This window comes from Leptonychotes weddellii, chromosome 2, assembly GCF_054177405.1.
Source record: "Leptonychotes weddellii isolate Sample4059 chromosome 2, ASM5417740v2, whole genome shotgun sequence".
NCBI lineage: Eukaryota > Metazoa > Chordata > Mammalia > Carnivora > Phocidae > Leptonychotes > Leptonychotes weddellii.
The window spans coordinates 11217763-11239809 of record NC_138370.1 but is presented as its reverse complement, the minus strand read 5'-3'; the positions used below and the strand labels follow the sequence as shown (position 1 = coordinate 11239809).

The 22047-nt window shown below is 46.0% G+C and overlaps 1 protein-coding gene and 1 long non-coding RNA gene across 2 annotated transcripts; both read left to right on the top strand.

Moving 5' to 3' along the window:
- Positions 1-372: 372 nt before the first annotated feature.
- Positions 373-5328, top strand: DCTD (dCMP deaminase). The gene is made up of 3 exons (XM_081807328.1): positions 373-1282; positions 2593-2689; positions 4011-5328. Exons 1-3 carry the CDS (start codon positions 1129-1131, stop codon positions 4087-4089), a joined length of 330 nt encoding a protein of 109 aa, XP_081663454.1. The 5' UTR covers positions 373-1128; the 3' UTR covers positions 4090-5328.
- An 8484-nt stretch (positions 5329-13812) lies between these two features.
- Positions 13813-21713, top strand: LOC102739609 (uncharacterized). Its single transcript, XR_014140973.1, has 2 exons — positions 13813-21452; positions 21526-21713. It is a non-coding gene; the product is annotated as an uncharacterized LOC102739609 (long non-coding RNA).
- Positions 21714-22047: the final 334 nt, after the last annotated feature.

Sequence of the window (22047 nt, the reverse complement as noted above, 5' to 3'; positions counted from 1 at the left end):
CAGGGGGTGGGGGCCCCCTTGAGGGCCCCCATATTTATAATTCCGGCAGTTTTGTGTGATTTGGACCATGGCCAGATTGTCATTAATTTGTTCAACAAACATTTACTTTAGCACTTGTGTGCTTCGTATGTGTTAGGTCTCCTAGGAGTTACCAGAGGATTCTGCAACACAGTGTTTCTGCAAGGCGTCTGCTCGTTAGAATCAGGCCGGGAGTCTCTTAATCCCAGGCCGCACCCCAGATGAGTGCAGACCGGTTTGCAAATCACTGCCCCAGGGAGATGATAATAGAGTTTTAGCAACACACCCAGAAACTTAAATAACAATATAAGAGCAATAGGGTGACCTCACGGCGCAGGTAGGGGATTCTCAACTCAATCAGAGGGGTGAGGACTGCTTCCTAGAGAGGAGGAGCGCCCTTGTGGGTTAGATGGTGGGACACCTCGCCAACGCCTGCGGAGACGGCTGGGTTTACAGGTTGGCGGGAGAAGAGAGGAGGGTGCTCTCTCTAACTCTGAATTCAGGCAGGTCTGCGAATGACCTTGGATCACTGTTTGGGGATCGTTGGTGGAATGGGCCATAATAGCAAGAACTTGACTTTTCATTAAGTGGATGAAGGCTTTTCTAACGTAAGTCAAACCACTGGTTATCTGCCAGCATCTTTCTCGTGTGTATGGGGGCTGAGAGCCGTGAGGTGAAGGAAATCCGTCGGGATAGAAATGCTCAGCTTCACTTCCTGATTCTCTTGCTCTTAAAATTGCACCCTGCCCTCTTCACGGTCGCAGCAAATATCCCTGCATGTGCATATCAACACACAAATGAGCCATTTTATGTGCGCAGTCCCATACCCCAGGGTCTTGTGGAGCCGTGAGCTATTGCTGTGCTGAGGGTGGATGAAGATACTTGACCTTGGCCTCTCCTGGCTGCTCGAGGCGCTTACAGACCCAAGGCCGCAACGGCGAATGGTTTTGCTGCTAATCGCCAACCTGTCGGACCACGTGGCCCTCATTTGGTATTCTCAGTACTTTCCGTTTCTAATCAATTTTTAAGAAATCAAGTCTGTTATATATGTTTTTTCAAAGGGGCGAGTGGAATGCTTTAGCAGCGTTAGTAGATTCCTCATGAGTCGCGATGAAAGTTTTTCTTTCCTTGTCTTTCAAACCCACAGTGTGCCATGCCGAGCTGAATGCCATCATGAACAAAAACTCAGCCGATGTGAAAGGCTGCACAATGTATGTCGCCTTGTTCCCGTGTAATGAATGTGCGAAGCTCATCATCCAGGCAGGTAGGAGCTGGGCCCGTTCCATTTGTCACATTTGCATTGTTGCCTGCTCATCAGCAGCTCATTGCAGAAGCGCTTGATCTGAAATTGCTATTGTTTAGATCAAAATTAATTGCACTATCAACTTTGCAAGGTATTTCCTGTGTTTTGTTTTTGAATGGTGCCAGGTATTCTAAGACTAATTGCATCCTTTGTGATTCTTAGCATGTTTTTAATTTAGTTTGCAACTTCTTAAACTGCAAGCTGCCAAAAAATAACACAGGCATTGCATATAATTACTGCCAATTTACTGTTCTCTGACATGTGCATAGATTAGGGGGAGGGAGAGAAATGAACTTCTGTCAGAAGCAAGGTCAGCTGGGAGTCTGTATATGAAATTTTAATTTGTATTAATATATGGTAGATGTTTTAGGACCTAAACATATCTTTGCATATAAATGTCATCAGACTCGAATGGTACTACTGTTAAGTTTTCCTTACATTACAGTTCCCATAAATCTACACCATTGTATTCTGAATATTTCACCTTTTTCATACTGTCACATCTGAGATTCGGCTACACTATGTCGCCATAAAACTCTCAGCTTGAGATTTAAAGACTTATCATGTTAGCCAGATGTGTGGTTTAAAGGGGCTGTTTATCACGAGCCCATGGGTCTCTGAAAAGAGATCCGGTGGTATCAGAATCAGAGGCCGGCCCCTGGTAAAGGATGTCGTGGGCTCCCTCCCTGGTGGTGCGTGACCCTCCGGGAGTTTTCCTTACCCAGCACGTAGTCCCTTCGGAGGCTGGTGGAGGAGCAGGGTGGTGTCTCAAATGCCCCCCAGACTCTTGACCCTCCAGTTAGCACTGCCCTGGGGGACAGGAAAAGAAAACAGATCTGCTGTTGGTGGAGCTGGCTGGAATCAGTTCTTGGAGCCATTTTTGGAAGCCTGGTGGCACTTCCCCCGCACCACCCGCCTCCCCCACCCCTCGCAACCATCAGCCTCTTGTGTTAAGAGTAGTCGCCTTGTGATTAAAGAAATTTGATTGCCCGCAGTAAAGAAAATTTGTTAATCAGATCAAGGCTTGACTACCTGACATGTTTTCACTTTGCATTTGTTAAAAAAAAGAAAAATCCATAAAGACTGGAGGGCAGATTAAATATAATCCATTGTCTGCTGTACTGGAACGGGGTAGATGTGTATTTCAGTAAGTGGACATTGTGGGCAAGCCCGCCTGGGAATGGTGATTCATCACGGACACTACGGGGCGCCATCTGCCCCTGCGTTATGTGTATATACTAAGGGGGCTTCTTCTGTTGTTGCCTTTGAAGGTATAAAAGAAGTTATTTTCATATCTGATAAATACCATGATAGTGATGAGATGACGGCCGCGAGGCGCCTGTTTGATATGGCTGGGGTGGCCTTCAGGTAAGCGGGAAGAGCTTGGGGGCAAGGGGGTGGAAGGCCGAATGAAGAAACGTATTTGACCGTGGCTGACGTTTAATTTCTGCTTGTGATGCCTGACTTCCACACTCGGAAGCATCTTTTTAAATGTGATGGGCTGAGGATCTCAAGATGATGTGGGGGGTGGATTTTTAAGAGCAGTGACAGAAGTATCTGAAGACAATCGGACTGATGATCCTGCACTTAAATATTAGGAGCTTTCCGGGGCTTGGACTAAATTACTCCAGTAGCGAGACATTGTAAAAATCACAAGTTTCGTAATATTAACATTAAACCTTTGTAAATTTTGCAAATGTAACAATTCTGGCATCGAAAATTTAGGATGAAAGTAACCTGCTAGGTTGAAACACCAGGAATTCTTCTGATAGCAACATTTTAAATTGAGATTTGAAGTCATTTTGACTTTTATGATTATCTGTGCTAGGCAAAGATTGGGAGGTATGCTTTACTTGCAGGCAGGTTCAACCACCTTCGATTCATGGTGGAAACTTCATTTGGGACTGAAAGCTTTCAAAGCAATTCCTTTACCGTATCTGTGGTCAGCAGTGGGGTTCTGTAATTAGTAATGTACCTAACCCCTTGTGTTCATCACTGGGGATAGAGGTTATACGTAATGAATCTCTTGAACTGTTGTGCCTTATGAGACTTTAAATCCAGATTATTTACCTAATAATAGTAATTAGATATTAACCGTTTACTGGTTTTAAAAGAATACGATTAGTCCCCAAATATTTTCCTTTGAACTGTTTTAGAAGGTACACTAATGAGTAAAACTACATGGTGGGTTTATTTTACATCTGCATTTTTAGAACGGGACTTTAAAAATTACTCCTCACTAAAGCTAGTTGGTTGCTTTTTTTTTCTTGCTGTGTGTACAAGAGGCAAAAGAAGATTTACCCTTTTTTGCTTTCGAGCGATTCCAGGTTGGCTGCAGAAATATCCTAAGAAGGAAGATAAATCTGTTGGGAAAACTAGAAATCGGGTGTCATGTTGTGCAGCGAACTTGTTAGAAATCCTTTGACTCCCTGATAATTCATGCCCTCAGCTAGCTGGAGAACATACAGACCGAGCCACCCCATGCATCTTTTTTTTGTCTTAGTCCTTTCTGGTTCATGTTCCTCTCGGTATGGTGCACTGTAATTGGCTCCTTTAGAGATAAGATACCAAGCGCCTCCCCGGAAATTTTTTTCCTCGCCCACAGAAAGTGTAGGTTAAGCCAAAGTAAACAAATTGCTTTAACTACTCGCTGGATAATATCTTGATACCTTTTGTTTCTTGTGTTTAGGAAATTCACACCAAAGTGCAGCACGATTGTCATTGACTTTGATTCAATTAACAGCAAACCGAGCCAGAAGCTTCAGTGAGTTACATCTCATTACAACTCCAAAAGATTGGGATTATCCTCTTCTAAGAAGCTGCTAATGCCTTTCATCTTGAAGTTACACATAACTTTTCAATAGCCAGTCCAGCAAAAGTAGACATCTAAAGAATGTAGAGCCTCAAATCTTCCCGACTGTCTCTCTTGTCACATGGAATGTGCATCTGTTTAAACTACTGATTTAGGGTTTAAAATCAAGGAGCCTGTAGATGGCCTGTCGCACGGGGCTGGCGTGTGTCCTGGTTTGCTGGGACGCTGGCAGCGTGAAACGGCTGCTCCTCGCTGCTAAGGTGCTGGAAGGACAAATAAATAATTGTTGCTGTGCTCCTGGCAGGATGAACAGATGCACTGATTTGAACATCCGGCCCAAGTGAAGCATAACATGTAGCGCCCTTGGGGAAAAAAAATAGGACCCCCATGACAGGTGCAAATGCAGACGTATTGGCTTTAGGGCGTGGAGGGAAACCGCCACCGACCCACCCCAAAATCCTAGACAGGATGGCACAGCTTTCCTGAGGAATGATGAGCACCACTGAGCCCGGAGCACTTTCTCTCCTTCTGCTGTCCTGCTGCCTACAGGGGTAGTGGCACTTTCTGCTTCCGGAAGTGGGGACCCCCGTTGGTTTGTGCCCCACGTGGAGCTCTTACGTTACTTTATCTGAATAATGAGTTGTTCCCGGCGGAGACAGCCTGTCTCCCCTCGTCGCCCCCAAGACCATGGCTGCTGGGGCAGCAGGGTCGTGTGGATGGCGGTGGCGCGTGCACCTGCCCCTTCTACCACGTGGAAGAGTCGCTGCTCCTCCGCGTGCCCACACGGTGCATGTCCAAGGCCGCTCAACCAGGGAGTCGATTAATTCCTACCCTGTAAGTGAGATGTGAGAAGTTCAGCCTGCCTCGCGGTGGTTTATTCCAGGTCTGTTGGTAACGGGCGCTCATCTGTGCTCCTGGCGCCGTGTCTTCAGCAGCACAGAGCTCACCTTCCCAGTCACTGCGGCTCGGGGATGTGGCTCGATGCGCCTCGTCTTTAATCTCCCTTAATTTTTATTAAACGTGCTCAGTAGCTTTGTTGAGAAAGTGGGTTCTTTATCCTAAAGATTATTACCGTTCTCAAGTGCTCTTATGTTTTCATGAGCTTTTATTTTGTCTCTGAGGTTTTGTACTCCGTATTCTAGGGCGTTTTGTAATTTGGCTCCTTACCAATCTTATTAAAATCTACCACACGGAAGTATGTTCAGTTTTTATGTTTTCATTGTATGCTTAGCTCTCCGTTTCTGTCATTTCTGTGTGGTCTGTGGAACACGTCACATATGTTTCATGCTCAGAGAACAGTTTGAGGGATGGGTGCTGGGTGCTTTCCCCGGGGTTGATGGGGGGCGATGCGTGTTTATGGACCGGGTTGAAGGTGTTAAGGAAGTCTCACGTGCGGGCCATCTGATGGGTCATCCCGGCCCTCTGATGGGCCCCAGGCTTCCCCCTCCTGTGACACTTCTGTCGCCTTATTCTCTTTCTAAATCTCTCTCTCTCTCTTTTTTTTTGGGTCTCTTCTCTCCCCCCAGCCACTTGTCCCCAGCTCTAAAATGCATAAAACAAAAGGTACATAGAAGAAAGAAATCAGTAAAGATACTTAAAGATAGAAAATATATTAGATTTTTATGTGGCTGCACATCACGAGTCATGAGCCCTGTTGCGAGGAGTGTGTAATTTTTATGTCACATTCGTAAGTATGTCTAGGGGCTAATAAGCCAGGAGGGCATCTAATTTAGTTCATGTTGGTACTATCTTACATTGTGTCCCATTGGTTACATGGAATTTTAGTGGGAAAAAAAAGTTATTTTTTTTTCCCTGTTGGGAGATGTTTAAGGACAGATCCTTGCTCAGAAGGAAATACATCCACCAACAGTCTGTGGTTGGGTTGTTTATGGAGTGGTGATTCTCTCGGTGTGGGTAGATAAGGCTTCCACACACAGAACGGTTGCTGAACTTGATTTCCTGGTGACGGGAGTGTAAGTAATTATGTCTTGGTTTCTGCTATCACTGCAGGAGTGGTGGGATCTTCCTGTCCAGAGAATTCTGCAGATGTCAGTGTTCCAGTTAATAGAGGTTTGCTTTGAGCTGTTGCCTTTGGGAAAAGCATTCCAGAAGGAAGGGGTTTTGAGCAGTCTTCTGCCTCGCAGGCATTAGTAGATAATTGTGGCAAAGGGAGACTCTATCTGAGAATAGTGTTGCTACCTGTCACAGCTAATAAATAACAATAAGGAAACCATCTTTCACCGAACGGTTGGCAGGAGAACTACATTTAAAAGGCAAAATTTGTGAGTGAAATGATAGGAACTCCATTTCCCTGACACATTTCATGCTTTTCTTCTTCTTTTTTTTTTTACAAGTCTGTCCTTAAAGACTTCTGAAGCCCAACAAGACCCATGTATTAGCCATCTTTTCCTAAATTACAAATGAAGAAAATAAAGGAACAAGCGTATAAAGAAAAATTGAGAAGAGCTTGAATAAAAATATAGGCTTGGATGACCAGTGATCTAAACTTCCCATGGGCCAGGCATAATTTCTGATCTTCCGATGTCCATACCCACCTGAGGATTAAAATTATTTAGGTCGAAGAATGGATTGTTGCAGAAGGACCCAAGGATGCAGAGGAGGTAGTTCTCCTATTTGTGACACTGGTAAGAAGTTTTAATATTCATAGTTCAGTCGTTTCTGTTCTTTAAAGTAAGGCCACTTAAAGAAATGGCGGTTTCAGCAAGTCATGGGCCGGGAGGCCTTGCCTAAGACTCAGTGTGAGGACTGGAGCTCCAGCAGCCAGTGACCCCTGATGAGTTGAATTACAGATCATCATTGGCAGAGGCAGGCACAATATCCCGGGGCCCGGGGCTTTTTGGATCCAGGATCACACTTACAGGAAAAAGCTTGTCACATTTAGACCAACTGATGGGTGCCCATGAATTCTGAAAAGACCTAGAGCTAGCCCAATTTTTCCTTTCTAACTATTGGAGGGGTCTAAAGCCATTTCACCATGAGAGTATATGCATCTCCAAATAGTTATTGAATGTCTGCTGTGCATCAGGTGGATTCCCTGGTGGTTCCTAGTTTTCAGTTAAAGGTGACCTCGATGGCTAGGTAATAGAATCGTTCATTTGATGAAGCTCAACTTTGCCAACTTTTTTTTTTTTGGTCTGATAATTGGATTCATCATTACTTTCTGACTTACCAAAATGGCACCTCTAGAAGAAAACAGTATTTGAGCTCATTTTTATTTTGAGTAATAAAGTAGTTCTACACCCTAATCCACCAAAGACTATTTTGATTAGAAATTAAGAATTGATATAAGGAGTAAATCCTTAAGCAGTGATTGAAAAAAAATCTGTCTCCTAAACAAGTTTTCTTATCAATGTGTCCTTAATTACGACTGACCCTGTTACCAGACGGTAACTTCCACGTTGAAATATTTCTCATAATGAGCCTTAGAATTGACATTTTCTACACCTTGTCACAGTATACATAATCTGAAGAACACAGAACTATTTTGATTTTTTCATGTAATGATGAGAAACACAAATGCTGACCTGACATACATTCACATACAATTTTTTCCTTTCTCATTTAACTCAACATATTGGTAAATCCAAAGGAACTGCTATCATCACTTGATGGAACATACTGTATTAGTATTTCCAAAGTTTGTTCCAACCCATTTCTTCTTATATACTCTAAACATCTTCATTATGCTGTTTGATGAGATGGATCCACAAGAAGACAGAGAGGTGCCCAAGGTCAGTCCAACTTCCAGCCAGTCGGGTTTGTCATGTGGTGGTTCTCAAACACAGGACTTTGCCCTCACCGAGGAGCCGCTCGGGAGCCTGGCCAGGCCAATAGCCCGACCAGTGCAACGATGCAGATGGCGCCATCTTGCCGAGCTGGCTCTGGCTACCTCTTTGCTAAGCTAGAGAAAACACTGCCCATGTTCCTGTGCACTTTCTCTGGGGTTGAGTTGTCTACTTTTAGTGTCCACATCCTCTGAATAAGGCCAGTGGGAAACAGACAGGGGGCAGAAGTGAATGTCTGCAGGTGTCCGGCTCTTACTCCATTTCCAGGGTCAGAGATTTTAAAAGATTTTAAAGGTCTTTTGTTAAATTGAGTTCAGTATTTCCAAAGAAAATGGGGGGAGGGGTTCTCTATACCACGTGCTCACCACTCAGTGGTGGAATTCCTAGGTGGAGCCCATGGGGCTCACAGGCCTGGAGCCTAGGAAAAGGTGCTGCCCCTGTTTGTTGTAGCCAACTGCTAAATCTCTTCTCTCCCACCCTGCGCTCCCTGAACCTCTGTGTTTTTTTTTTTTTTGTTTTTTTAAGATTTTATTTCTTTATTTGACAGAGAGAGAGAGAGAGAGCACAAGCAGGGCAAGCGGGAGAGGGAGAAGCAGGCTTCCCACTGAGCAGGGAGCCCGATGCGGGGCTCGATCCCAGGACCCTGGGATCACGACCTGAGCCAAAGGCAGATGCTTAACCGACTGAGCCACCCAGGCGCCCCACTCTCTCTCTGTTTTTAATATACTTTTTAATGTGGTATAATGCACGTAAACGTTATCATCTTCAGTGGTATTAAGTACATTCATATCTTGCAACCATTACCACCATCCATCTCCAGAATTCGTTTCATCTTGCAACATTGAAGTTCTGTCCCCATTAGGAGCTAACTCCCCATTCCCCCTTCCTCTCAGCCCCTGGCAACCATCATTCTGCTTTCTGTCTCTGAATTCAACTACCTTAGGTACATCATAAAAGTGGAATCATATAGAATTTTCTCTTTGTGACTGGCTTATTTCACTTAGCCAGTAATGCCTCCAGGGTTCATCCACGTTGTAGCATGTGCCAGAACTTTCCTTTTGAAGGCTGAGTAATATTCCACTGTATACCATATTTGGTTTATCCATTCATTTGTTGGTGGACACTTGGACTTTTTCCAGCTTTTGGCCAAATTTTCTCTTGAATGTCCCAGTGTTTCTTTACAACCTGGCATCATCCACTTGGGCCCCTGAGTGCCTTCCTTCCTACACTAGTCACCTGAACATCCTGGATGGAGGAGTTTATGTATATATATGTGTATATGTGTGTATATATATGTGCATGTATATGTGTATATATGTACATTTAAAAAACAAAACAGCCTTTCCAAGATGTGTTTCCTTTGCCCACCGCTCCTCTACATCTCTCGGAGTGAGCTGGATCCTTCCTTCTCTGTAAAGTCTCCCCAGGCCTTTCTCAGCTCAAAATGACCTTTTTCTTTGAAATCCTGCAGCAGTTATTGTCAGCAACGATCTTTTTGGCAATGAATCATGCACTGCTTTATGACATCTCTTCTACTGTCTAGAACTGTTATTGAAACACTTCCTTTAACTTTCCGCATTGCTCTCTTACTGCGCTAACTAGATGATTAACTCCACTAGAGCAGGTGCTGTGTGCTGTGTATCTTTGGGCCCCACTGGCTCCCATCCCACGCACGTGTTTGCCCTGTACCTCACACACAGGTATTTAATACAAACGTTTAATATTTCTATAAAAGTTATGAACCTCATTGCACTTTAATTCAGTGAAGTAGCTGATCAGGAGCCAACTTCCTAAATTATTTTTTTCTGTACTGATTTCCTTGTGAATGTCTTGAAAAAAATGGTCAAATAGAGTGTAAGAAATCTTCCTGTTAGCATCCAGGGTTAATGGGCACATATATCTTTTGAGAGAGAAGGGAGATTACTATTTGAATGTCTTATTTTTAACTTCAGTGTTTCAGATAAAGCATTCTTATATATGGTTTTGAATTAGGAATTTGGCAATAATATACACTCTTGGCAGAACACCCAGAGATGATGTTTCCATTTAAACCCATCTGATTAGAGGATGTCTTGACCTTTTTAGGTCTTAAATCACGATAGAATGCTTACTGTTGCAGGGGTTCTTTATTTTAACTTTTGTTAATGAAACTTGTTACATCTTCGGTATTGTTAAAAATGCCATTTCGCCCACGTTTTTAATGGACATTTTGTTACGGGATTGCTTTCTCTGCACAGCGGTGCACGGTATACACCCTTTCTATTTATTCTCCTGCCTCTTCCCATTTTCTCCTGAATAAGCAAGCCATCGGTGGTATGCGCGGCTGTAAGTAACAAACACCTGACTCTCAGTGGCTTAAACAAATAGTGTATTTTTTCCTCACATAATAAGAAATAACAGAGGTAAGCGTTTGGTGGAGTTGGTTCAGCCGCTCAGCAAGGACCTAGGCTTTTTAAATTTTCACTTGGCTCTTCTTAGCATTATGGCTTTCGGTTTGTTTTGTCAAGCTCCAGGCGTCTCCACGCGACGCGAGTACAAGCAGATGGGAGGTGGGGGTGGGCGGGTCCTTTTATAAGGAAAGCAGAGACTTTCCCAGAAGCCTCAGCAGCCTCAGCGGGCGTTCGCTTCTGGCTCATTGGTCCCGCGCGGATCACGTGACCACCCTCGGCTGCAAGGGGAGGCTGGCCGAGTACTTGCGTTCCAGGGTCTATAGGGGAGGCTGCAAGGGAGAAGGGGCTTAGTAGCGGCTGTTAGTAATGACGTTGGCTGTAATATACACCTGGCTTGGGAAATTGCATCTCAAATTACGCAATTTACTTAGCTGTTTTTCACATATTAGGTGTTAAAATATCTGCTTAGTTGGAGAGTGACATCTGCTTCATGGAATTTTGTGGACCTTTGTGCGGACTTTCAAAACTCCTGTGTAAAAAATTCTTCATTTCTTAGTTGGGCAGAACTACAAAAAACACATGTGCACCCGTGTGCACACACACACACACCATTTGAGGGCAAGTTATATAATGGACTTTGCACCCTAAATACTGTGTGTCTTTCTTAAGAATGGGGATATCTTCGTCTATAGCCACAGCATATTTATCGACTTCAGTAAACTTAACGCTGTTACAGTACTTTACCATTCACATTCCAATTTTGACAGTTGGCTTAAAATTTTTCTTTAGAGCGCGGAAGTACAGGATCCAGTCCAGAGGTTCTAATTCCATTTAGTTTCGTGTGGCTTTAGCTTCTTTGACCCGGAACATTTGCGCGGTGGCCCTGCTTATCTTCGGAGAGCCTTTTTCTCCTGCTGTCTTAGACTTAGATTCCTTAGAAGCAGCAGTTTTCAAACTTTTTGGTCTCAAGGACCCTTTCCTTTTTTTTTTTTTTTTTTAAGATTTTATTTATTTTTTGACAGAGACACAGCGAGAGAGGGAACACAAGCAGGCGGAGTGGGAGAAGGAGAAGCAGGCCTCCCGCTGAGCAGGGAGCCTGACGTGGGGCTTGATCCCAGGACCCTGGGATCATGACCTGAGCCAAAGGCAGACTTAACGACTGAGCCACCCAGGCGCTCCCCCCACCCTTTCCATTCTTAAAAGGCCCTTTTCCACTCCCTTTATTAGGCAAGATAAAAAAACAACTACTGGGCAAAAAAAAAAAAAAAAAACAACTACTGGGCAAGATAAAGAAGTACTAAGGATATAACGCACAGCATGATAACTACAGGTAACACTGCTGTATGATATACAGGAAAGTTGCTAAGAGAGTATATCCTAAGAGTTCTCATCAGAAGGGAAGAAAATTAGATTATTCCTTGTTAAAAAAAAGAAAATTGACCCCAAAGCACTTTTGTTTATGTGGGTTATAGCTATCGATATGTACCATGTTAGAGATTAAAACGAGTTTTAAAAATGTTTTGATTCATTTCAAATAACAATAATAAACCCTTTGTATGTTAACACAAATACTTCTTTGAAAAACTATTTTCCAAAACAATAAATGGTATTTAGTGAAAAGAGTAACATTGTCTTACAACTTTTTTAATGAGTTTTAATAGAAAACAGATTCTCATTTCTGTGAGTGCTTGCTGTCTGGTGATATTTTAGTTGAAGTATGTGAAGAAAATCCAGCTACTCATAGATACGTAGCTGGAAAAGGGAGGAGTATTTTAATAGCCTTTTCAGAAAATTGTAAATATTTTTCTTGTCTTTTAAAGATTTTATTTGGGTTTTTGAGAGAGAGTGAGAGAGATCACAGAGTGGGAGGGAGAGGGAGAAGCAGACTTGCCACTGAGCGGAGAATCTGATGCAGGGCTCCATCCCAGGAACCTGAGATCTTGACCTGAGCCGAAGGCAGACATTTAACTGACTGAGCCACCTAGGCACCCCATAAATATTCTCTGATAACCACACCACAATTTGATAAATGGTACTTTTCTTAAGATGAGTTGCTATGTGAAATCCGAAACCATATCAGTGAATATTTCCCGTTACCTTACATTAAAATCCAGTCGTCTATCTTCTACATTGAATTGATGTTTTACCGATGCATGATATAACATTGGTCATTTGGAGAATGCTGGTTCACTGAGTTAGGTAGATCTTCCAAATGTTAATACATTTCATTATACCGTATCCCCAAATCACGCTTATATAAATATCACAGCTGATCTTGTTAGAAAAGTCTTTTAAGTGTTGGGAAACAGTCAATGGACTCATCTGGCTCACAGAGCCAGATAACAAGTTTTCCAAAACTCTAATTTCATTTTATCTTCAAAGCTTGAGTTTTATCATTTCATTTTCCTTAAAGTGATAGGCTTACTTTGTTTATTTTCAAGAAAACTTCTGTCATATACCCAAACCTGGGTAACCGTGGTCTGTCAGTCTTTCTGGTGAACATGTTCCATGAGCTAAGAGGCTAGTTTGGCTTGCAACTCAAACAACCGAGCATGTGCTTTCCCTGGCGACAATCACTGACCACCACAGGTACTTTGTGCCCGATTCCCATCTCATCCAGGCAATGTTAGAAAGACTCAAGGGTTAAGATTTAGTGCAAATAATACCTTTTTCAGGCATCACCAAGGACATTCTTAGGTGAAATGGGCCTGTTTTCTTCTTTCTTCGTGTCTGTCCCCAGTGTGTAGTGATGATCCATAGGAGCACAAGTTGGTACCCCGCTTTGATTCAGCAGCACTTTACCCACCACTGCTTTGTCTCATCCATGCAAATATCAACACAGTGAAAAGGGCAAATCCCATTTCATGTCAGTAGTATAATGAAAATAGTTGTGACAATGTGGAACCCCTGAAAGTCTGCAGGACCATGCTTTGAGAACTGCTGCCCTCGATGACAGTGTGGTGCCAGCCTGACGGGCACTTGGAACTGTCTGTTCACTGTCGGCTTGGCCCTTTGTATTTATGCATTTCTTGGCCTGGTGACATGGTCTGAGATTTTTTTTTTTTTTTTAAGAGTTGATCCTCCCCAGCCGCCCCCCGCCATAATTTTTATCTCCTCTAATATCATAGTGAGTATGCAAGGTATGATTAATATCTTCACTTTAAGGGAAGAAAAAATAGACCAAACCTTGATACATACCAGGCTAGCTTGGTTTGCTGCAGCTCAACAAATGAAACCGTCCATTATGGTTTTGCAAATCAGAATATCACAGACTAGGGGCGCCTGGGTGGCTCAGTCGTTAAGTGTCTGCCTTCGGCTCAGGTCCTGATCCCAGGGTCCTGGGATCGAGCTCCGCATCAGGCTCTCTGCTCAGCGGGAAGCCTGCTTCTCCCTCTCCCACTCCCTCTGCTTGTGTTCCCTCTCTCGCTGTGTCTCTCTCTGTCAAATAAATAAATAAAATCTTAAAAAAAAAAAAAGAATATCACAGACTCTCTTCTTATTTAATGCCCCTGTGTTCAAATGTTAATAAAAGACAGTGCATTGAATCAAGTTAACAGCATTGTATTTCAAGAGGATGGAGGGTTCCGCTGGAGCCTGTCAGCCACCCAGGCAGGCTACTGGAAAGGTGGGCTCTGAGTTCTAATGAAAACTCGGTCCCCCTACTGGGGCCTTCTTCTTTCCTGCTTCCTTTTCACTGAGTAGGGACAGTAGTTTCTTTCTAACTCCAGATGAGTCTTATTTGGCCATCTTCGAGGTAGAGTTAGAGCTTTTAATTATCTCTGGCAGCCCGAGAAGAGGCGATAAGCAACAGAGCCATCAACACTTGAATAACACATGTTGGCGCTGATTAGCGCGGCTGGTTAGAGCAAGGACTAATGAGGCCGAGGTCACGGACGCGGCCCCGCAGCCCAGGTAGCCCGGCCACACTCCAAACTGCAGCCCCCGCCCAGGCAGCTGCCTCGCAGATGCTCATGGCCTTCTGGAAGGGGGCCAGGGAGCCATGAGCCAGCAGTCAGCACGGGCTCCTTTTGTTTAAAACCAAACAAAATAAAAACAGGTTCTCTAATGTACCACCCCCTGTGATCCCTCTCTAGGAATATCGGACTTAATTATTCAAATTTAATTTGTTAGCTATTTGGTAGTTAATTTTTTAAAAACCTAATGATTTATTAGCATTTTTATAAGCAACATTTAGTATCTATTAATGAGAGTTCAAATGGATCAACTATTTAATTTCTTAATGAAATGAATCAGGAAAGTATTACTTAGAAGAAACTCCATACTGTGAGCGTGTTCTCCGCATGCTTTGTGACCTTGATTCCTTCGTCCTAGTCGAGGAGTCAGAAATGGGGGGGGGGGGAGCAGGGAGCTGATGGAGTGCCCCCGCCCGCAGCGCTGGCTTCTGAGAAGGGAGCACGGGCTGGGGAAGGGGCCACAGTGCAGCTCTCCTTTAGCCCCCAGATTTCACGACTCTGTGTCTGCTCACCTCCCTATACCATATCCCCGGGGAAGGTGCCGCCAGCTGTAAGGAAAGTGCCTGCCTGAAATACGCATGCGCATCACTCCAGCCCTGTGCAGCCCTCGGATGCACCTCCGTCCGCCCTGGCATATTTTGATGAAGCAACTACTACTATCTTTAAAAGCGGGAGGAAGCAGGAGCTGGGGTTGGAAATGCAGCTGCAGCTTGTGGCAGAGAGGAAAGAGGTACTGAGCCGCACTGGGACAGGGACGCCCTCTCCCTCCCCGGTATAGGGTTCTTCATCGAACAGCAGCGGCACCCTGAGTTCAGAGCAGTACTGAGGGCTAGGTGCGTGGCTACAGAAAGGACTCAGTGTGGAGCGTGCCTCCCCCATCACAGAACACTCAGGTTAATCTCATCCGCGGCGGTGTGAAGAGAGAGGTGCAGAGCACCCAGGCCAGGCGGGTGGAGGCCCGGGCGCGACCTCCAGGCCCCGCCCCTTCCGGTTTGCAGCCCGGATGTGGGTCTCCAGGCCAGAGCAGATTTTGAGAGTCAGTCCCTGGCCCCTCCGGGGAAGGGCAACATGCTGCCTTGGAAGCCCAGTTTAGTTGAGTAAAGGATTAGTTGTTTCAGCCCCCGGTGGCGGTGGTGGCGGTGAACTCTGGGCTCAGAACACTCTCGAGGTGCTTTGGCCCAATTAGGAAGTCAGCGGGAACCTCCGGCGCGGGCAGCCATGTTACCTACTGTCTGATGTCGTGCCAGCCTGCTGTAGTGCAGTCACTCCGCCCAACTGGGATGATGTTTCAATTTAGAGTCCTGCTCAGTCAGGACTCTTTAAGAGGCTCATTGTCTGGGAGTGGGCTTCCTGCCTGTCTGCTCTCTCCTCCTGCCTGTCCTCTCTTGGACACGACGGTGACATTGCTCACCGGCCAAGTGAGTTGTTAGTGTCCCTGGACTACGCTTGGCAGGGTTCCACCCTCTCAGGAATGGCCCCAGCTTTGCAGGGGAGATCCGAGGCTCTCGAAAGGCAAGCTGGGCGCCCGGACAGAGCGCGGTTTGCCGAATCCGCGCTGGGGGCTGAGCAGCGGGGCACAGTTGTCGCCAGAGGGTATTAGGGTTTCCAAGCATCTGGTCTCGCACTTTTTCTTTGTGGGAAAGGAGTGTGCAGTTAAGGGGCTTCTCTGGGGTTCCACAGCTTGAGAGGTAGAACCAGGAGAAGAACACAGGCTTCCCAACTCGGAGGCCAGTGCCCTGGCAGGGAAACTGGGCTAAGTATCGTGCCTTGAAGCTGGCTCTGCAGCTGAAGCAGGCACGAGGGACCCACTCTAGGGCTTCCCATCATGGCTGCATGTCCCGCCTCCCCTCTACCGTCCTGGTCTTGATGCTCCGGCCTTGCTGTGTTGTTTCTTGAGCACTCCTTCCCAGGTCAAAGCTGCTGCACTTGCTATTTCTCCTTCCTGGACGGGAGTTCCCTCCCCGGCCCTTCCCATCTCCACACTTAGCTCAGTCCTCCTCCTCCAAGACGCCTACCCTGCCTCCCTGCCCTCCCAGCAGCCCCACCCCCCAGTTTCTACTAGAGCACCCAGTTGCCTTCCATCCTCATTATTCTGTCGGCTTTTTTTGTTTTCTGCTTGTCTCCCCCCAAGACAGCAGGAGCAAAGTCTCTCTTCTTCTCTGTCGACTCCCTAGTGCGTAGAACAGGGCCTGGGTGGGGAGCAGTTCTGAATAAATAGGTTTTTGTTTCATTTTGGGTTTTTTAAAAAGATTTTATTTATTTGTCAGAGAGCACAAGCAGGGGGAGTGGCAGGCAGAGGGAGAAGCAGGCCCCCCCGCTGAGCAGGGAGCCCCATGCGGGGCTCCCTCCCAGGACCCTGGGATCATGACCTGAGCCGAAGGCAGATGCTTAACTCACTGAGCCACCCAGGCGTCCCTGAACAAATAGGTATTAAATGACTAATGGAGTGAAGGGATGAACTTATCTCTGGAAGTCTTGGTCAGAAACGCTCCCTGTAGTTCAGGCAGACTCTCTTTTCCCCCTCCAAGGGCGGAGGGGAAACGTCACAGCGGGAGGGGTGGTGTAAAGAGATTCTGCTTGCCATACACAAGGTGCTTCCCAGAGAGGTATTTATGATTCTACCCTTGGTGGCTGCTTGGCATCTACCCGGCAGGCACCCCGTTGTACAGCTCCTGGGAGCACCGCCCTCTGGTTTCTCTATGAATGATGCCCCTGCTGTGTTCCTCAGAGGCTTTCTTACCTTAGAGTAGGGCTGACTGAGGTCAGGCCAATGACAGCAGAGGCAGACTGAAGTTCTGGACCCTGGCCTCAGATCTTGTCCTGAAGTGGGACAGCTGGAGGCGGGGATAGGTCAGCTAGAGCTTTGAGATAGGCTCAGAGGAGTTAGAATCAAATAGTGAGTGAGGAGTCTCAGTGATTGGGTCCAGGGATGATGGACGGGAGGGAGAGCCATTGATTGTCCGAGACACAGTGGGCAAGAGAGGGGACAAGCCCAGAGTGAGGATGACTGGAGGCCCAGGGGAGCCAGTGAGGGGCATCCAGGAGCGGGCCATCTAAATGGGCAGTGGGGAGAGGTTGTCAGCAGGTGACGGGGCCCCGGCCACTAGGGCAGGGCCTGGAGAGGAGAACTGCCCGAGCGAGGCAGGGCTACCTGTTCTCCAGGGGCTGGGTTATCAGGCAGGTAACATAATTGCCAGGACTGGGAACGGTCAGGCTGTAACCCAAACTTGGGGCCCAGAGCTGGGACTGGTCCTAAGACAGCAGGGTAGAGACACCTGCCAGTGTGTCTTGGAGCTGCTGCTCAGGGGAAGGAAGCCAGAAGTTCTTGGACTCAGGACCCAGTCCCAAGAAGGCCTGGGGAGAGCTGATCACAACTGAGAACTGTAGGAGAAAAAAAAATTCTGATCATCTAATAACTTAAATACAACCATTGTCCATGTAACGAACATTTATTTCATTACATTGTTTTGGAATGGTGTGTCAGAAGAATACATAACCCGCCCCACTTTTTTTTTTTTTTTGCAATGAACTATTTTTTCTCAATGACATAGAAGAAAGGATTTGTAAATCAGCTTTCTGCTCCAATCTCCTGGTGTGTGGCCTCTCAGGCAGAAACCTTGGCAGGAGAACTATAGTTCACTGCGTCCTATCAATGCCCCCTCCCTTCCTTTGGATTTAAGCAAGGACACGTGAGGCCAAACATATCAGAGACTCCCAGTAGAAAGTCTCAGGAAAATTGGTCTAAAGTGATTTTAAATATGGCTGCTGCCAGGGTTCCGGGGGAGGGAGGGACGAATAGGTGGAGCACAGGGGATTTTTAGGGCAGCGAAACTATTCCATGTGATACTGTGGGATACATGTCATTATACATATGTCAAAACATATAGAATGTACAACACAGAGTGAGCCGTAAGGTAAACTATAGACTTCGGTTCGTAATAATATATCAGTATTGGATCATCAGTTGTAACAAATGCACCACACTAATGCAAGATGTTAATAATAGGAGAATTTCTGGGGGTGTGGGCTAGAGAATTGAGGGGGTAATGTGGGAACTTTCCGTACTGTCTGTAAACCTAAAACTGCTCTGAACACTTAAGTCTGCTAATTTTTTTAAAAATCTGAAAAAAAAAATTGTGGCTGGTGCCATGATTAACAATTTGAGTGAGGAGCCACTCAGAAAAGGTTTGAAGGGACCAGCGAGAGAGAGCACCTGCTCCTCACTTTCTTTGCTACTTTTCATTGTTAGGGAGGACACACGGTTAGGATGAAATTTGCTCAGGTGAGAAGGTCTCTGTGTTTTCGCAGGATGGCAGTGGCAATGAATTATGAGCTTTCCAAGGGGGATAGGTGTACACGTGTCTGAACAAAAAAAACCCTAAATCACAGAAATAAATATCAGGAGCACCAGAAACTCTGTTGTCTGTTGGGATCTGTCCCTGGGTATGAAATAGGTAAAAGTTAGACAAGTCTACCTTTCTAGTATATTTAGGAGAGGATCTTGCAGTTGAGAACATTTGAAGAAAAATCGGGGAGAGGCAAGGCCAGTGCTTGGTGAAATACAGTGGAAGGGCTTGGGAGTGAAACAAGCTAAGGGTGGTGAGTAGTTTTAAGGGTGAGGAAGAAGTGGAAAAAAAGATAGTGATTCTTGAAGGCCAGAAGGAGGGGGGAAAATGGGGACATTTGGAGAGATAGGAGCCGTGGAAAGTAAGAAGTCGGGACAGCGCGGATCAGGGTGTAGGGAGCTTGGTGCCAAGGGCAGGAAATCTTAGGAGAAGAGAGTGCTAGTTTTTCAGGAGGAGCCAGATGGGGCCGATGGACTCCCGAGTGCTGCTATAATGTCTGACTTGTGTCCTCTGTAAAGAGAGACACGTGCTTGTCACAATAGCCAAGAAATGGAAGCAACCCAAGACTCCATCACAAAGAAACAAAATGTAGAATATTTATATACAGTGGAATATTATTCAGCCCTAAAAAGGAAGGAAACCCTTACGTATGTTACAACGGATGAACCTTGAGAGTATTTTGCTAGGTGAAGTAAGCCAGTCACTAAGGGACAAATACTGTATGACTGCCCTTATAGAAGCTATCTGGGGTAGTTAAACGTCATAGAGACAGAAAGTAGAAAGTGGTTACTAGGGACTGGGGCGGGGGGGGATTCAATAGATACAGAATTTCAGTTTTGCAAAATGGAAAGTTCTGGAGATTGGATTCAGTAACGTGAATGTACTACTGAATTGCATACTCAGAAATGATTAAGGTGGTAAATTTTATGTTATGTGTGTTTTAACACAATAAAGAACAAAAACAAAACCAGTCACCGCCCCCCCCCCCCACGTGTGGTCACCAGGGGCTAATTTTGCCTTAGCTTTCTCTCTGGTACCCGAACTGCAGAGAAGCTCTCAGAGAGGGTGAAATTTCTCCTCAGTTTGGGTGTAGTTCTGAGCTGCCCCACCTGACTGTATCCCCGTCTTTCTCCACACTCACTCGCTCCCCGGACATCCTTGCCCCCAACTCGAGAATTCAAAGATGCACACGTTCAGCATCCTGCTTTATGCCTCGGGCCCCTCCAGATGCCACTTCTCTGCCTGAGTGCCTTGGACTGTGTCAAGGGCACCTTTCCTGTTTTGCCCAGCTTCCTAGGACCCTGCGGGGCAGACACCTGCTATGAATACCGCCCCCCCACCGCCCTGGGGCCTTCCACCCAGGGCTTGGCCAGATGTCTCGCTCTCATGGCAACCCTATGATCATCATGGGGCTGTGCATGGAACCCGGGCCAGCTCTGGACCCCCACTCTCCAGAGAATTCGAGGCAGAGCAGCATTTCTATTATCACTTGGTAATTGGAGTTTTGCAGGCTTGGAATTACTGCTAATGGAAAGCAAATGGGCTAAGAATCAAGAAATAAGCACTTGAACAGCCAGCACCACTCAGTAAAGCGAAGAGGCTATTATGCCACTTTATGTGGATAGAGATCATCATTTGTAGAAAGATTTTGCAAAAACCTCACCAGCCCATAGAGACGACGCCCCACTAAGCTTTTCAGTGGCCGAGCCCTCCCTGCCCAGAGCAGCTAAGTGGCTGCCCAGGTAGGAAGCCTCCTCTGTAGCACGATTGCTGTCGAAGATCCAGTCCCTCCTCCTTGGCAAGAGAGAGATTTAATTTTGCCTTAGCTTTCTCTCTGGTACCCGCACTGCAGAGAAGCTCTCAGAACACAAAGCACTTCCCTACACTCCCCCATAGACTTCCTCGGCCTTGTCGCCAGCCATGGCCCCAAGATCAGGCGGTGACAGGCCTGCGATGGGGATGCTGGGGGCCAGAAACCCAGGACAGTGGCTCTTGACTCAAGGAGAGCGAAGTGACTGTAAAGAGTGACGTTTCCCGGGGTTTGCTGACCTCCGGTCTCCAAGCTCATCTTGCCCTTTCTCCTCCGTGGGGGGGGGGGGGGTGGGCGTCAGCCATCATACATTTATATGAGGAGCTTTTTCTCCACGGATCACGCCACCCCCTTCCCGGTGGCTAAGAGGCAATTTAATATGCAGAAGCTCTGCTCCCACAGCATTAGGTTATGACACGAGGAAATGGAAAAAAACCTAAGCCCAATCTCTGCCCTTCAGGTGTCCTCCGGAGAGAGCGTGCTGCCCGTGTCCAAGGACAGAGGGCTGTGGGATGGTTCTTGGGCTCAGCCAACAGGAGGAAAACTGAGCCAACCTTGCAGTTTGCAAAAGCCCGTGGAGACTCACACGAGTTCTCAAGTTCAAGTTGGTCTGAGGGCTCGAGGGGCTCTGGGGTTCGCTCCCTGGCACTGGCGGGTGCTGGGGCATCTCCAGACAGCCTCTGGGAGGGGACACAGGAGGGAACGCCAGCTCTGTGACTTAGTCCCTCGGAAAGGTGCCTCCACTCACCGGTGAATACCTCACTTAGCCATTAAATGTCATCAGCCCGTTCGCACAGGGGAGAGAATCTACATCGAGCAGTAAAAAAGGTGATGGAATGGAAGAAGTTGTGAAATGACATTTTTTTTTTTCCAGCAGGTTTGTCATATCTCCTGCATGGAGGAAAATTGCTCTCTGTAAATCTTGGTCCAACAGAACAAAACACCTATTTCTTTCCAGTTGGGGAGACAGCCATTCTCATCGGCATAATGAAGGTATTGTAAGCTGTGACTTTTACAAAGTCTGAGGGAAACCAATCTGCAATCTTGACAGATATGATCTTTCCAGGATGCACTGTTCGTTTACGGCGGCAAGAGACCTCAATTAATTTATGAGTGAGGACAGCAGGATGTGACCCCTTGTGTGTAGTCTAGGTGGAGCTGTCCCTGTCTGAATTTATGTTCTGGTAATTTAAAAAGATTTATATTAAGCTTTTCTTTCATTCTGAGAGTAGATTAAAATTCTAATGGAAACCATTTGTATGCATTTGTTGAACTGAATAGTATTTATGGCTGTGTTAAAAAAAAATGCTGCAAAAATCTGCCGATAATAAAGTCAGTGAAGCAAGAATAAGTGTAAAAACAGGAAGGAAAGACTCAGTAGAAACCATACTGTATTATACAAGTGTAATGAGGGAGAGAAGCCGAGCAGAACGGGGCCGGGATTAGGCCCCCGAATGGGATAGTTTTCCTTATTTAGTGTAAGGTTTTTATGGTCCTTTTATGACTTAAAACCAAATTTAAATTTCTAAATAAGCCAGATTGGTCCTCGCAGACCCTATGGCCATTTGCCCTTTCCCATCGTTCTTGT

Excerpts from the sequence above, each read along its gene's own strand:
- DCTD (XM_081807328.1), top strand. The coding sequence starts at position 1,129 with ATGAAAGTTTTTCTTTCCTTGTCTTTCAAACCCACAGTGTGCCATGCC. Across the intron at positions 1,283-2,592 it reads GAAGCTCATCATCCAGGCAG|GTATAAAAGAAGTTATTTTC; the intron begins GTAGGAGCTGGG and ends TTGCCTTTGAAG. Across the intron at positions 2,690-4,010 it reads ATGGCTGGGGTGGCCTTCAG|GAAATTCACACCAAAGTGCA; the intron begins GTAAGCGGGAAG and ends TCTTGTGTTTAG.